Consider the following 16,998-nt stretch of genomic DNA (forward strand, 5'->3'; position numbering starts at 1 on the left):
TGTCCCTTCCCCACCCTTTCTTCTCGTTTACCCCTCTACGCTTACGTCCAGGATCATTTCAGTCATGCCACACAGATTTATCAGTTAAGAAGAGTAGACTGTGTATTTCTATCTAAATTCCATGTCACACACTGAATGCTGGCAGAGCCTGAGTGACAGATGCAATATGTCTGAGTGAGTTATTTCATTCGGTCTTGATGAGTGACAGAGTGACACCCAAAATGCTGTGACGGCTCTCATCGCTCAGTTGTTGGTTTCTCCAGTTGCCTCTGTGGCATAATAGACCTGTCATCAGCATTGTCCTCCACAATCCATCTCCTGCTTTTGTCTAGACAGCAGTTTATAGAGAGAGATGAAATGTTTGACCTCCTCGGGCTCTGTCTTTTCTGCACAAATTGAGACTGATGATGTTCTTTCTCTCTGCACATTGCTCATTTCTAAATCGCAAGAAGTAACGTTGTCTATTCTGGTGTTTAATACATATATATGTATATATATATATACATATATATATATATATACATATATATATATATATAGCAATATACCAATGTGGTCTTGTCAATTTCTTAGGTAATTCAGTCTAGACATGTGTGTTCATCTATGCTTAAAAGTTAATTCGTGTGACATATGATGGTGGTGAAATGGGGCAATTTGAGGATTAAAAAAAACATATTGTGTTTATGAAGCAGCCAGTGAGTGCACTGACTAATAACATTCTTATCTATTTCCTTGCCCGCCCTCAGGTCATTCTGAGCATCCTTCTTACCTGGAAGTCTGTCTGCTGAGCAAGGTTATTATAGTTAATGAACTAACCAAATAACAGAAACTAAAATTGAAAAAAATAGATAAAATAACTAACTGAAACTGAATTGTGTGTTACTTAACTAATTTGAGCTAATTAAAATAGTGGAAAAAATGTGCTTAGTTTTCATCTTTGTAAATGAATTTCATACATAATCATTTTGAGTTTATATGAAGTGTATTTATATTTTCTCTGCTGCCAATTTTGAAAGGTTGTATTTCCATTCATAATAAAATGTTTTCAATTTGTTTTTGTTTACAATGTGGGACATAAAGCTGTGCTGTTATATTTGATTCAGGGATGGTTGTTCATTTGTCCTAATAAACTTTTGAAATGTCATCTTTTGCTGGGTTTTTATGATACAATACTTACTAATTATGACCTTACTCCATATTACAAAACAAACTCAAAGTAACACTAAAACTACTAAAAACTAAAGTAAAACCAAGCATTTATAAAACAAACTAACACAAATGATAAACATGTGTAGCAACGTTCGTTCATGTACTTAAAGCACGACAAAAAATCACCTGATGAAAGCTGATTTTGACTTTCGTAAGCCCCTCCCACTTCCAATTTCTCAGAAGAACTTTCACATGTAAATTTTGGGACCAGGTTTTGGTCTCCATGAGGACTACTGGTCCAGGCAAGGTCAGTGTTTATGCCAGAAAAGGTGACAAATAAAAGTTCATGCACACACAAACTTGTTTTTATATATTGACGTAATGCGTTCCCTAGCCCCTTACCCTAACATTAACGATCACAACTAAGAACCTAACCTTAACCCTTACCCTAACTTCAAGGATCCCACAAAGATAGGTTTGTATGTTTTTTGGACCTCACAAAGCTACAAAGACAAGTACACTTGTGCTCTCTGACAACGGCACCAGTTTGTCTTGGCATATCATGAGTATATGCACTTACTGTCTGTAAAAGCATAATAAAGGAAAGTACATATAACAGAGAAAATATTTCCTCACTAAATCACAATGTCATTTTCTTCAATATCAATACAAAGGAGTTTCAATATAATACCATGTTTAAGCTTTGTGCAAACAAAAACAGTCCATCAGGCAGAGATCTAGTATATACTCTAAGTTACAGAGAAGTATGAATTTTTTATTTTTAGGTCACACGGTTTGTTATTCTGTGCTGCACGAACAGCAAAGGCAGTCTTTCCTGGATCAGTTCTGGTTCAGAGCTCCTGGAGCATCAAACCAGTCACTGCTGCAGGTTACACACGGGCCAGAGAAGATGAGATTTAAGATGGCAATTGTCCAACATATTGCATCAGTAGCAATGGTTATTACATCCCTCAGTCAGTCAGTCAGTCAACCAGCCAACTGTCAGAAGGCAGTGTGGCGGCGAGTGCTGTAATTATCAGCAGTGATTAGCTGGAGGGCAGAGTGGAGAATTAAATCCAGAGGCCTCAGTGTGAACATGTGTGGCTATTTGAAATCCCCACAATTTAGAAGAGAAAGGAAAACTGATCTGACTTTATCCTCTTTGGAAAAGTCGGATGTTCACAGTTAGGTTACTAAGCTGTCGCTTTACCAAAAATGTTATTAATTTATTAGCTATGGGAAAGCAGAACACACAATATTGTATATATCTTGTTGATAACAGTACAACTCGGCTCAGCTCCAAATGAAGGGAAATCAGTGCAGTCTCCTAAGAAGAATAGCTGCACAAACCTTTGTGTGTGTGTGTGTGTGTGTGTGTGTGTCAGAGACCCTTATCTTTTTCTCCAGATCCCCCCGCCTCTCTCTCTCTCTCCTCCCCACTCTCACTTCATCAGGTCTTCACATTAACACACACACACACCAGAGCGACAGGATCAGAGAGAGGCAGCACAGGAGTGACAGAGGGGCGACACTGACAACCATCTCCCTCACTGGGGGAGAGAGAGAGAGAGAGAGAGAGAGAGAGAGAGAGAGAGAGAGAGAGTAAAACAGTGAGAGAAGTAAGTTTTTAGGTGGAGGAAGGACAAGTGAGGGAGAGCTTGGTGGGTGGCAGTTGGGGGGAATTGGGCTCTCCATTTTCCCTTTTCTCTCTCTCTTTTTTTGTGACTGCCTGCCTCCACTCTTGTCTTTCTCCTCTACTCCACCTCCTCCTCCTCCTCTTCCTCGTCTTCCTTCTCTTTCTGCTCCTATTCTCATCCCGGCTCCCCTCTCCCAGCTCCCGCCGTGGGGTCTCAGCTCTCCGTCTCCCTCCCCCCCTCCCTCACTCCCTACCTCCCGCGAGCCCTGCTGGGAGCCTCCGGGTTGCTGCGCCGCAGGAGGATGTCTCGCCGGGAGTCTCCACCACCGCCGCCCTCTCCACCTCCACCTGCACCTCCGCAGCTGCTGGGAGTGCAGAGGGGACAGGTGGACTGTGAGGACCGTCCGGAGCGCGCGGAGCCACTGTCCGACACAGAGCGGGAGATCATCCAGGACACGTGGGGACAGGTCTACAAGAGCTGTGACGATGTGGGAGTGTCTGTGCTCATAAGGTGAGTTTTTTTTAATTATTATTGTCTCTGTGAAACTTTCCAACAAGAGAGATCACAATAAAAATACTGAAGTTTTGAATCCTCTTTGTCACAACCTTCATACAACCTTTAGAGAACGTTCTCTGAAGCTTGCAAGAAGGTTGTGACAAAGTAACGTTCTGGGAACCGAATGTGCAACCAAAAACTAAACGTTAGGGGAACGTTAGGAAACTTTCCGTGTCAACCACAGGTAACGTTCCAAGAACGTTCTGGGAGCCACATATTGTTAACTGGGATGCACCAGCCTCACACACTCAGGTTTAGATTCTTTATTCTCACAGGGAGAACTGACATTTTCTATTAAATCACAGCCAGTTATCATTCAGTGCAGCCAATAAAAAGCAAATGAATCAGTGTAACGAAGCAAACCCTTTAACAAACCCCTGTAACATTAAAAACTCATTTGAGTGGTTATAAAAAGCGCTTTAAATCTCTGCTGATGTGAATGTAGAATATTCTTGTCTACATCCATTGTTGTTGCTTTGTTTGTGAGTAAAAATACAGTGATTACATACAAAAAATATGTTGCCAGAAGCCAGTATCAAAAAAACGTTTCATGCAGTATGTCAAGACAAAAAAAGCTAAATATCATAAGAATGACATTTTTAATGTATTACTATCAGATTTAAGTAGAGAACCTTGACCATAACCCTAAAACCAGGTCTTATCCCTTAAAAAGCCTGTTGGCTGATCCGATGTCAGGATCAGTCAAAATGTCCTCACTCTGTATTGGTTTATACGATTTTTGGTCCTCACAAAGCTAGGAAATAGAAGAACACACACCACGGTCTGCACCCATTCCCTCACCCTCTCACCAGTAACTGAGCTGTGACAAATGAAGGGAAGGAGGGAACATCACATTTGTCTCCCATTAGGATGCCGAAGAAATACTCCTTGGTCCTCAAGGCCATCAAAGATGGGTCATATGGTGAAATGTGTTCTTTGAGTACATGTTGTTTACTTTATTCAGTTGTTGACAGTTTAGACATCCTCACATATATATTCAAATTACCAGTAGCTTGTATTCCCACTGTCTTGTTCAGGAGTTAAAACCATATTTGTAAACATGAAAGGTCAACAGGCAGCTCTGCAAACTGGATGTAACACAGCTTGACTCTCCGTTTCCTGACTTTTTTTTTTTTTTACTGAGGACGACATGACTCCTGCAAAGGTCCCTGGCTAAACTGTCTCAGGGTTGAGCTTAATAAATCCTTTAAGGGCTTGTTAAAATGGACAGCAAGTCACAGCCAGGGAGGAGAATGATGTGAGCGAGACAAAATGATTTTCAGTTTGGAGTGGGTGAGTCTCTGAGGGGAGAGAGCTTAAGGGGCAGACAACATTCTCATGTGTGTGCGTGTGTGTGTGTGTGTCATTTTCTTATCTGTGGATGACAGCTTTGGCACTTGACTATGTCCCAGCATGCCTCACTATCCATATTTTCCTCTGTTGCTCTTTTTAGTTCCCCATATTTTGCTCTTTTTTGAATTTCCCCAAATTTGAACGCGAAAGAAATCTTTCAACAAACCATGTTTTTTTTGTTTTTGTTTGTAAAATATCGAAGTGATTGTGGATAAAGCTGTGTGCCACAGTGTTGCAGAGTCCAAAGTCAGATTGTTGTGTAATCTGTACAGTAGTTAAAGCTCTAAAATACCTCAAGTGTCTCTGAATGTTTGGCATTTTCCCCCGGAAAAGTAACTCCAAGTGCTAAATCATTATTTGTGAGTGCTGTTTCCGTAATTTCCTGTGGAAGTGGTAATTGATTTGACAGATTATTTTAGCCCTTTACATGGCATTATAATCAGTGTCGTGCACAAAGAGTGTAATTATCTATAGTTGGTGAGCAGTTCCTCAGGAGAACTGACACTGGGTCAGGGTCTCTTGCATGGTTGAGATCTTATTTTTTGAGATCAGTGCACAACGTCTCCTCCCCATGTGAACACAGATCTGCATTTCATCTCGATCCATCTGCTTAGAGACATGGAGCGAATAGACAGTGACATTAGCTGCAGTTGATCTCACCAATGAGTGCAAATGCAATTGCACCAAAGAGTGAATGCACCCCGGGCGTCAGCAGAACGGTGCATATGGCAGCTCTGTGAATGCAATCAAACCCTGTGTACTGTGGCTCTTATAGAAAAGTGCTAACGGGAGGAAATCGAGCACATTTTTCATAAAGCAGAAGACATCGAAGTGTCACACTGAATCTCATCCTTTTTCACTGCTGAAACTTCAAACATGTCTTTCTCCCAAAGCAAAGACGCAAATTCACTGTTAAACCAGTGAGTTATTATTATTATTATTATTACTGTCATTGTTGTTGTTGTTGTTTATGAGATGTTCTCCATCTCTTAAGGTTATTTCTTGCTGTAACGTCTTTTTGAGTTACATCTCTTTGTTTTTTTTTAAATGTATTTATTTAACCCTTAGAACACGGAACATTTAGGCTGCTTTTTTTCCCATTACAAACGTGTGTCTTATATTATTTTATTCATCACAACCTATAGGCAGTACAAAACATCTTTAACGTCACAGTTCAAACTTCACTTGGCTCATTTTTATGAACAAAAATAAAAGAAAAACTGTCTAATATTTTTTGTGACTTCTGCACAATTATCGCAACTACCATATGAATATGTGATTTAAAGAGAATTTTATAAAGCCTGTGGTGGAAAGATGTGCTGTATAAGCACACACCCCCAGGTAGCCTGAAGCTGATTTCCACCTGTAGTCTATTGGCAGGTTGACTTTACAAGGAAAAAACAAAAATACAAACAGACAAGCAGAAGCATAAACAAAAAAGCAGTAGTTACATAAAGAGGAAAGCTGGAGTTATTATCCATACAAATCAGTACAAATATATACAACAAAAAACAACAGCAATTGATAATAAAGTCCTAGTGTCATCAGATGATGGTAAAGTGATTCATGCAGAATGACAGGTCAATTATTGCACTAGTTTCAAGTATAGAAAATATAAAGTGCTCTGTTGCATAATTGCTTGATTGCACCTGGCCCCTTGAATTATTGCACTCTGGTGGAATTACACATAAGCCATCATCCATCATTTCAGAGGCGGTCACATGTTTGGTTTCAGCTGCTTCTTAAATGTTGTGGACCAATGAGACGAGGCAGGAAGTAACAATTGACTAAGTCAGACTTGAGTAGCCACCAGGGGGCAATACTGCTAGTTGCAAAAAGAACTCCATTTAAATGGAAGTCTATGGTTAAACTATAGTCTCCTGTAACCTTTAGGCCTGGGTCACACTTGGGGTCAAACGAGACAATCAAGAGGGCGGTAACCATGAAAGCTTGCTTGAGGGTACATGAGGAAGTCCACTGGTGTGAGTGTGAGAACAGACTGTTCCGTTATTCCTGCATGCAAGGAGTTGTACTTCTCTGAATTGACGTAGTGTTGTTGTGGTTGGTGGACTTCCGCTGTTATTCTTCTTCTACGCTGGTTATAAAGCTGGTAATAGAGCGCTCGGTTACACTAGTTTCAGGTGTTTCTCTGCAGCAGATGATGTCAGTTTTGTTACAATTTAGAGGAAAATAGACAATAAAACATGGCACATATGAGAATAATAATAATACTAATAATAATATGGCATATGGCACCTCTCAAAGAACCCAAGGCTGTAACCTGCATGTGACGTCTGTAAACTCAGTGTTTAAAGAATAAAAAGATGGGCAGCCTATGGTCAAGAGGAAAGGAATTGGGCTTTTGACTGAACGGTCCCCAGTTCAAATCCCCCATTTCTGCCTGGAAGCAGTACCCTGTGTGTGTGTGTGTGTATGAGTACAGTGGTGTATAATAAGTCAAATTCACGATCCCTAATAGGTGTGTGTGCATAAATGACTCTCTTCTAAAACTGACATGGCCCGAGTCAAATGTTGAGGCTTTGAAATGTGAGTTTGTTTTCACAACCAGAAGACTGTCTACATGTTTTTATATCATCTATCTATCTATCACTACTGAGGCACTAAGAACATAACGTGTACGGATACACTGTAAAATACACAAAACACAAAAAAACTAACTGACATGCTGATGCCACCAGAGGAGAAGTGAAAGCATGAGTCATCCTGCATTCTTATTGAACACCACTTTGTAGAATTAAACATCTCAGTCAGAGCCAAAGTAGTTAACTGACCCACACAGTAGTGGGTCAACATACAGCCCAGAACAAGTATTAACATATTTTCATTCATTCATTCATTCATTCATTTTCTACAGCTTCATCCTCCATGAGGGTCACGGGGGTGCTGTGCCAATCTCAGCTGATATAGGGCGATAGGCGGGGTACGCGCTGGACAGTTCGGATGACATATTTTGTTAATGATAAAGAATATTCCTTGAAAGAGAACATCTCAGACCCGTTTCCAAGCAAACAACACAGGTGAAGTTATTCCAAGAATAATTTCTGACCATTTTTGCTTTTACATTCCTGTGATTGCAGGTCTTTTATGGTTTGCCTTGTGAGAAAGACGTCTTTGAAGTTACAGCAGTGAGGTTCCAGGTTGTAAAAAAAAAAGAAAGAAAGAACCTACACTCTCATCAAAGTGTGATTAAGAAGCCCCACTAATGACTTCATTTAAATGCAGAGGCAGGTGCAAGAATGTGCTTAGAGCTCGACAAATTACCTAACACTGGGACAACACATTTGCCACTGTGCTTCATTATTTATGCAGCATTACAGTAAAACTGAAATATCAAGTGAAAGTTCAAGTTGTCGTCGTGATGTTTTCAGCCATAGCAGCACCACTTATAGGCCCAAACTGAAACATTTCAACCAATACCAACTTATTGGACTGGCTGAAATGACTTTGATGCTCCTTGATGCTACTTTACCCGCGGCATCACCATAAGGTTGACATTTGTGGGTTTAAACTAGGGATGTCCCGATACTACTTTCTGGTGTCTGATAACGATACCGATATCAAAAACTCATCCGATTCAGTCATTTTAGACCATTTATGAACTATGAAGCTGTGAACAACACATTAGTGCTGAGTCATTTCAAAGAAGAAATAAACATTTTTATTTACATTTTTACAAGCATGCGATATACAGGATTTTTGTATTATCTACATTGTATTTGTCCCGATCCAGTGATTTTGACCAGTATCGGACCGATACTGACCGATACTGATTCCCATCCCTAGTTAAAACATATGATTTATTGACAACTATTACCTGAATAAATGCAGCCTGTGTTCAAAGTATAGGTGATAAAAAATGCCTGTAAAGTGTCTTGTCCTATTTTAATATTAAATTTAATATTTGATTCTGAGACTCAACCCTAAAGGAACAATAGATGCTTTGAGACACCAGACGAATAAAGGTTTCCTGTTCTCTGTGATATTCCTGTTTGTAAAACCAGACCTTGCCCAGCAGGGTAGAGGGACAGGCACACAAAGAAGGAGAAGAAAAGAAAGCATTAGCGCCGCACCACTGTTTCCTTAAAGCACTGCCGTGAACTTTCATTTTTGACATCTACCAGACAGGAATAATACAGACAGTATTATTCCTGTCACCAAGGACAAAGTGTGTATACGTGTTGTGACAGCTGGTAGAGCTGGGCTAGAAGTGCCACAGGCTAGTTGAGCCTTTGTACGCCTGGCATGACATAGGATCTCGGTGGATCTGCGGTGTAGTGGCGCTGCCGAGGGTGAAACTCCAACTGGGGGATAACTGCACGAGCCGTTCTTCGTCTTTAAGTGGGTCACAGCACAACTCTCTCTCATGTAAATCCATCAGTCAGCGGTTATCTCTGAACGCGCTCTGCATTGTTGTCATTGTGCTTAATCTGTCAAATTCCTCACAAGCCCCTTTAGCTCCGCTTGTGGGAAGGTTCTTATTTGTTCAGCATACACTCTCTGCTCTCACATCCTGAGCTGCAATGAGCTCAGATGTCAGCTGTGACAGAAACTGTGAAACCTCCTGAATCAAAGCAAGGCATCTTAACCCGAAACCCACGAGACAATTTACCTTTTCTTTGTTTATGTCCCTGTAAACATCTATCAGGGTGGTTGAAGAATGGAATTTACTACATCACAACACTAAAGCACTCTGTAAAAATAACCTTAAACAGAGGGTTAAAGTCATTTTCTTTCCACATCAGTATTACATTCATATATATATATATATATATATATATATACATATACAGTATATGGTTTTTTGAACGGTGAAACATGACGTTATCTTCTCAGATACTGAATTTTGTGAGAGCATGTCAGGACTGGCTTGCTGCTCGAGTAGAGTAATTTGTTTCAGACATTCACGGCTCCCAGAGGTTATTCAGTAATTAACAGATTTTTAATCTGGTGACACATCAAAGAGCATTTAATCCTAATTTAGGCATACACTGCATTAATACCAAAGCCAAGGCCATTTCGGTGCAGATCTGGATGATGATGGATGATCTTAGCTGTAAGGATCGACTGAAATCCATGATACTATATTCACCTGTCATTTTATTGATACTTTATTTAAAGAAAATGTATTATTGTTATACAAACATATTTTATTGTTTCTTATGTCAACAAACTTAAAATCACATGTTTTGCATCTGTAAACAAAAGAAGCAAAGCTTCATTACAATGAAAGCAAAAAAAACAAACACAAGTTGTGTTTTGCAAATTAATTATAGATATTTTTTTATTTTGTGGTTTGAAGTAATATTTTATCCATCATGTGACTCCTTGGCTTGGAAAAATCAAGAAACACATACGGACACATCCGTTCTTGGTTCAATCCAAACAGAAAACTGCTCTCAACAGCAGTGCGTAAAAGAAATGTTATTTGATTACATTCATAATGTCGTGGAAGCTTTTTAATCTTTGCCTTTCAGTGAGTTCAGTTTTTTAGGCAGATCCACTCACATAAGCTGCTCCACACATGCTGGAAAATTAAACACCTTTCTTCAGCACACCTGCATCAAATTATACTTAAAGTGTCAAAAAAAAACAACCTCACTGCCATGGACACTGCTGCTGCTGCTGCTGCTGATCTGTGAAAGCCTCTGCAGGCAGCACCTGTCATCTCAAGGGTGCAGAGGTGGACAGCATCACAAATTACTCACTAAGTTAAACTTACAAGAAACTAATCAGAATTTAAGTCCTGTTGTGCATTTAGAGATAGAGTATGTAGCATTTCTGCAAAATGTTCTTATTTTGTTGAGTAGTTACACGGGCCAAAACATTTTCAACACTCCTTAAATCCATAGAAATCCTTATTTCTAAAAACATCGGAGTGAAGAAGGAGATATTCAGCAAGTCAGCGTGTTGTCTTATGTTTTTTCATTTTATTATGTGTATTTATCAGTAATGACTCATGAATACTCATTGCCACTGAAGCTCTCCCCATGAAGCACAAATGACACAACAAAACAACAATTGCCACGATTCCATGCTGCGTCCTGATGACATCAAACTAGGTCTTTAATTATTTTTTTGACTGAGAGACCCCTAGAAGCAGGAAATTGCATACGCTGCGTTTAAAGGCCCGGGGGTTAATGTTTAATCATTTGACTCTTTGTAGCGTTTTTCTTGTAATTTGAAAAATCGTGACTTTATAACCCTTTTGTCATTCATTTCTTAGTGAAATCTAGACTGCTCAAGTACAAGGCGTCTCATTCTTTGGCCAAATGTTGTGACACATGTATGGTTACCATTACAATGCATTTCTGGATTTGTAATGTGACTCTAAGGGGATTTGTCTCAGTTAATCTAATAGATGTCATAGCTGTCATCTTTATTTCCAACGAGACTAAATGGCAACAGCGATGTTAAGAGGCGGCGTCTTTCTTGTTCATATGATGTGCGTGTGGTGTTAATGCTCTCTGTTTTTTGTGCATCTCTCCCCTTACTCATTATATTATATTCTTATATTCAAAAGTCAACAAAACAGTTCAATAAGCAGTGTCACCAGACACAGCACGAGAAACAAGCAGATAGAACAGGCTCTTTTCTCTGTAAAAAAAAAAGAAGAAAGAAATCATGACATGCTTTAAATTAAATTACAGAATTAAAGAATTTTAAACACATCTTTCTTGGGTTTGTCATGTGCTTTCTGTGCCTATGCAGGTTTTCTTCTGCCCACAGTTTTAAAGACACTGGTAAAGTTAAATACAATATAAATTGCATGTTTTTGGACTGTGGGAGGAAGCCACAGAACCATGCAGAACAGCCCTTGTTCCAACTGGGGCTTGAAACCTGGGTCTTCTTGCTGCAAAGGCAAGAGTGCTAACCACTACACACCAACCATGTGGCCTCCAATCGACTTTCTATAGAGCACATTTAAAAACAACACAGTTGCCCAAAGTGCTGTACAATAACATTAAAACATAAACACAAGTAAAAATAAATAAATGAATGAATAAAAATATATTTGAAAAAACACAACATCTCACATTTGCAAGGCTTTAAAAACGGAGAAGAAGTGAAGGGGCGTGTCTAATATTAAAAGGCAACTCATTCCAGAGTTTGGGAGCCAAGGCTGCAAAAGATCAGTCTCTTCTGAGCTTCAGCCTTTTTTGGGTACAGTCAAGAGCAGCTGATCAGCAGATCTGAGAGACCATGATGGAGCATAGCACTCCATTTAATGGAATTCTAAATTACCTGAAAGTGTGAACATGAGAGTGGACGTATGTCCTGGCTCGTGCCCAGTGTCATCACAGTGGGACTGGCTTCTCCCCAAACACCATCATGCTTCCTGATGTATCATGAAAACTGTGTTTTTAATGGTACAGATATTTGATGTCCTGCGCCTATCTCTGGATTGTTTCTGAAACTTTTGAACTCCTCTTCATGTCTGGATTGCCATCAGTAAATAAAGTTGTCTGGGGGGAAAAGTGAAAAAAAATCTATTGTATTAGGAGTCTGGGAACCACTTCACTGCAAATGCTGCAGCTGATAAATGCCACCCTCTCTTGTCTGCTCTTAGAACCACACAGTCACTGTCTGAAGCCAAGTGGAGGAGAGAACAGAGCAGCTTTGTTGTTGACAACATCACATCTTAATCTCACCTGTAAGAAAATGGTTTTCCCCCACTATATAGTACTGCCTCAGCTCGCCTCGCCTCCACACGCTTTGGTTGGTTTTCCATTACAATATAGTACCTCCTCAACGTGGGCGGAGTCATCACAGCAAGTGTTTGAGAAACCAATTAACCAATAAGAAGTATCTTCATGGTTAATCCTCACGTTCTCAAATTATTCAGTCTAACTGGCCAAAACTGGTATCCCAAGAACTGCTCTGGGACGAAATGGCCGTCTTGACTTCTCCGCTCAAGCTGCTTACGGCCAAGTGGAGAGGGAACCAGGTCAAAAAAGGGCTGATACCAACCCCCATTGCTCCCCGGGCGCTGCTCACTGGTTGCCTGCTGCTCCTAATTCTAGGACAAGTAGCGGATGGGTTAAATGCAGAGCAGGAATTTCCCCTGTGGGACTGATAAAGGGCTCATTTATTTATTTTTATTTACCCCAACGACCCGACCTCAGATAAGCGGTAGAAAATGGATGGATGTTTTGTTTTCAGGATTTTATATGCATGTAATGCTATTGGCCTCGTTTGTCTCTCTTTTTTTTGCCCCTTATAGGTTCTTTGTGAATTTCCCATCAGCCAAACAGTACTTCAGCCAGTTCCAGGAAATGGAGGATCCAGAGGAGATGGAGCGAAGCACTCAACTTCGGCACCATGCCCGCAGGGTGATGAACGCCATCAATACTGTGGTGGAGAATCTCCACGACCCTGAGAAAGTGTCGTCAGTGCTGGCTCTGGTGGGAAAGGCCCACGCTATCAAACACAAGGTGGAACCCATGTATTTCAAGGTAAATTTATACTCCTCTCTCTGAGCTACTTTTGATATTTACACTTAAGGTTTTTTCCCAGAATTGTTGTTGCCAACAGTCTGACGTTAGAGAACACTGGCCCCGGGGCTTTGTTTTCTTTTTCGACCATTCCTATCATTGAGCTCTTGTAAAGAAAGGAAATTATTAAATAGTGGGATTATCTGCCTGCTTCACCAGCCCTTTGAAGGTGCACCATTTGTACTTGAAAGGCATTTTTTCCTCACATTTTCTCATTAGCGGAAAGGTATTCATCCATATATTTAAATTTAAAGTTTTAGGCCAAAGGTCATGCTGTATTCATCTGCCGTTACTATCTCTTTATTATTGTGACGCGCCATACAAAGCGTATACTCCATAGAAAGTTATTAATGTTAATATATGTAAAAATCTGCAGCTACCTGCAGAAGCCGTAAACAGCATCATGCTTAAATTAGACCCGTGTCGTTTACAGTGTGAAAATCAAATGTTGCTTCCCCTCTTCAAGTCTTTTGAATGTCGTTGGCAGCCGTGTCACAAATGCAGCTGTGAAGAGAACACACTTCACACGCCTTTCAGCACCACGGACTTCCAACTGCCTTTAAGATATTTTTCACATGTCATTGTTATTTGTGTCATGGGACTAAAATGTTAGTACGACTGTGCATTTCCTGCATTCATTAACTGCCCTGTAGATGGTGATCATGACAGTAGTGAATGTGTACATCAAAATAGCTATAAAATGAGTTTTGTTCAAAACTGCAACAGTTTCCCTATCTTAAATAACATATATTGCGCTACCTTCTTTTTGATTTCATTATCCTAAAATGGTATTCAATTTATACTTCACTGACTTAACATTATTAGATGTCCACTGTCACTGAATTTATTATTGGAAACATCTAAAAGAACACAAGGGTCAACCTGCTTATGTTCCCTCCGCCTTTTAATCACAGTGTACGGATGGAGTCAAGAGTTGCTCAGTTGCCATAGAGATGGTTTAGTCAGTGGTGTTTTGTGTGGCAGACCGGTTCCCTGGATGACCAGTATGGAGAGCTATTTATTTGACCCCCAGTGTTGTTTATGACAAAAGAAAATATTTGAAAGGTCATTTATTCTTTTAAATGTATGTTTTATGGACAGTTTTATTGGGACTCAAGTGTCTCTATATATCACAGAGTGTTGTCGTATAGAGTTTTCTTTTTTAATTTCCGTCGCCTCCTCTCTGCGCCTTTCTGCCTTCTACTTTCATGTTTTACTGTTCTCATTTTCAATTTTCACCTGTCTCCCCCACTTTTCCACTACAGTGAATTGGATTATTTCCACCTCCTCACTCCCTCTGTATCTACAAATGTTATTTCTCTTTATTACTCTCTCCTCCCTCCACCTGCCGTTATCTTAATGGCCACGTTTTCCCCACCATTTGAAGCCACTCGTCCTTCTCAAATCATTTCAGTCCACTTTCCTGTTAATCAATGTGTTGTTTTTTCTGACCATCCATCTCCCTCAGATCCTGAGCGGCGTGATGCTGGAGGTGTTGTCTGAAGACTTCCCAGAATTCTTTACGGCAGAGGTGCAGATGGTGTGGGCCAAACTGATGGGGGCAGTGTATTGGCACGTGACAGGGGCGTACACGGAGGTGGGGTGGCTCCAGGTCTCCAGCTCCGCCGTGTGAAGAGTACGGATGAAGAGGGTAAAGGAGTTTCTAGTGGACTTGAAAATGATGTGTTTGTAATAATGTAAATGCAGATGTAGAAGAGTCGGTTTGAAAGGTGTTCTGCGAGGATGGCTAAATTAACATGGATGAGACCGATGTTGTAATCCGTGCAACTCTGTACTTTCATTTTGGAGATATTTTGGTGCTAATCCTTTGTTGTTGTGTTTTCTTTTCTGCGTTGCACTTCCCAGACATCACTTGGATACCAAACAATGTAGCCACACGTCATTGATGATGTTTTAGCTTATGTCAGTGGTGCTTTGATGTGTGTATATATAGCCATGTAGGTGATCGATGCGATACATAACCATTCAGGTGTTTTACTTCCAGACCAAAAAACACACTACGCACCACTTCCTCTGTGGCAAACGATCTTCCCCACTAAAGAACCTAGAAGAGCTTAGACAAAATAAAATTTTTGATGACTCTCCACTTGCTACAAGGCCTGTCAAGCTTTCCACTCATGCACGCTCAACAATTACAATGATAATACCAACTTTTTCCTTTGCAACACGTGGGAGACAATTGAAAATGTTTTAATCCTGAGAAAGCACAGACGAGACGATCCAGTCGAGACGCAGGACCACACGCGTTTAACCGTTCAATCAAACGATTCCAGGGATTTTGTGATGTTTTGTGCTGAGAAATGCAAAAAAACTGCGCATGAAGTCACGGCTGAGAAGACAGAATCAACTTGACTTGTACAAATTACGGTTCTAAACAAAAGTACGCAACATCCGTTTCCTGGTCGACTTGCTCTCATTGATTATTGCGCGTTCTGCTCACGCCCCAATCACTGAACATGTTTGATACTTGAAGACTCTGATGTGTCTGATGACGTTAAAATCGCGTCTGTTAACCCCTCACACTACAGGATGAATTGGTCATATAATGTTTTCAAATCAGCCTAAAATCAAAATCAACCTGTCCACCACCCACCTGCTGGCCTTTAGGCATGCTAAAAGACAAAGAATACAATAACTACATTTAATGAATTTCATCTTTCGAGTTTGCTGATTAGCCCTAGCCCTAATATGTTGGTTTTTTGTTTTTTTCAGTAAAACCGAGCTGACTCTTTAACATAAATCTCCACAAATGTGATTAGTTAATAATGTGCTCTGTAGCAGGCTGCTAATAACACACCGATGAGTCGTTGTACACGTCATCTCTTGAATTCTTTGGTTTTGCGACAGTAAAGAAAAAGACAGCGGTCTCTAAACTCTGTATGTATGCTGATGACATTACGTGTTCACACACAAAGCTTCCAATGGCTAATTACTCAGTCCCTGTTTAGGGGAGAGCTTTAGTGACATCATCAGTCAGAGATGGACACTTATTACTTTACAGAGCTTATTTCAATGGAAACTTGTGATTATAGATACATGCACATGATTACACTTCAAGAGAGACTGAGAAATGTTGAGAGAAGGAATGATTTTTATGCTATAGGAGGGGACACTTAGTAGTTTGTTGGGACCATGGAGCTGCTGACTGTTAATAGATTATATTTGTGTCCCTCTACAATATATATCCTCATTCTCTCTCTATTAATGCTCTTAATCTATCTTGTTTAACTTTACCGAGGTGTCGTTTGTATTTGTGTACTGTGGACAAACTGTGTGTTTTTCCTTTTCTGCTCAATGTTTTTGACAAATAACAAAGCCTTTACACTTTTCTTACAAATTGTGAAAGAACATAGAAGCAGGTGGACACACTCCACAACCATCCCATGAACACATTCACACACAGGCATGCTTACAGACCACCTCTGTGGTAATATTTACCAAACTGTCAGTTAGTTTACCTCTGAAGCCCATCAGAGAGACATGCTGCATTACAGGCTCCATTAAGGGTTTTAGAAGCTCACTCGGGAGGTCTGAGAAGTACTATCAGTCTGGGTTTTGTTTTGCTATTTTAGACCTTTTATCGTTCCATCTCAAGAAATGATGGGCAAAGACACAAATATACACTTGAATCACATCAAATATCTACACATTTATATGAATAGAAATAAGAATCAGAGACTGTGATTATTCAGTGTTCCCTTGAGCAGTTTATGATCTGACTACATATAAAGATGAACAATGCAGTAATGAATCAATCAGCACGCCTCACA

The 16,998-nt window shown here is 40.1% G+C and overlaps 1 protein-coding gene across 2 annotated transcripts; it reads left to right on the forward strand.

Moving 5' to 3' along the window:
- Positions 1-2,751: 2,751 nt before the first annotated feature.
- cygb2 (cytoglobin 2) lies at positions 2,752-16,573 on the forward strand. Of its 2 annotated transcripts, XM_044029398.1 has the most exons (4): positions 2,752-2,768; positions 2,984-3,296; positions 12,937-13,168; positions 14,676-16,573. In XM_044029398.1, the coding sequence occupies exons 2-4, from the start codon at positions 3,088-3,090 to the stop codon at positions 14,838-14,840; spliced, it is 606 nt and encodes a 201-aa protein (XP_043885333.1). In that variant the 5' UTR covers positions 2,752-2,768; positions 2,984-3,087; the 3' UTR covers positions 14,841-16,573. The 2 variants fall into 2 exon arrangements, with proteins under 2 accessions (XP_043885333.1, XP_043885332.1); XM_044029397.1 differs by lacking the exon at positions 2,752-2,768 and having other exon boundaries at positions 2,926-3,296.
- The last annotated feature ends 425 nt before the right edge of the window (positions 16,574-16,998 follow it).

The sequence above is a fragment of the Solea senegalensis genome, linkage group LG6 (genome assembly GCF_019176455.1).
Source record: "Solea senegalensis isolate Sse05_10M linkage group LG6, IFAPA_SoseM_1, whole genome shotgun sequence".
Lineage (NCBI taxonomy): Eukaryota > Metazoa > Chordata > Actinopteri > Pleuronectiformes > Soleidae > Solea > Solea senegalensis.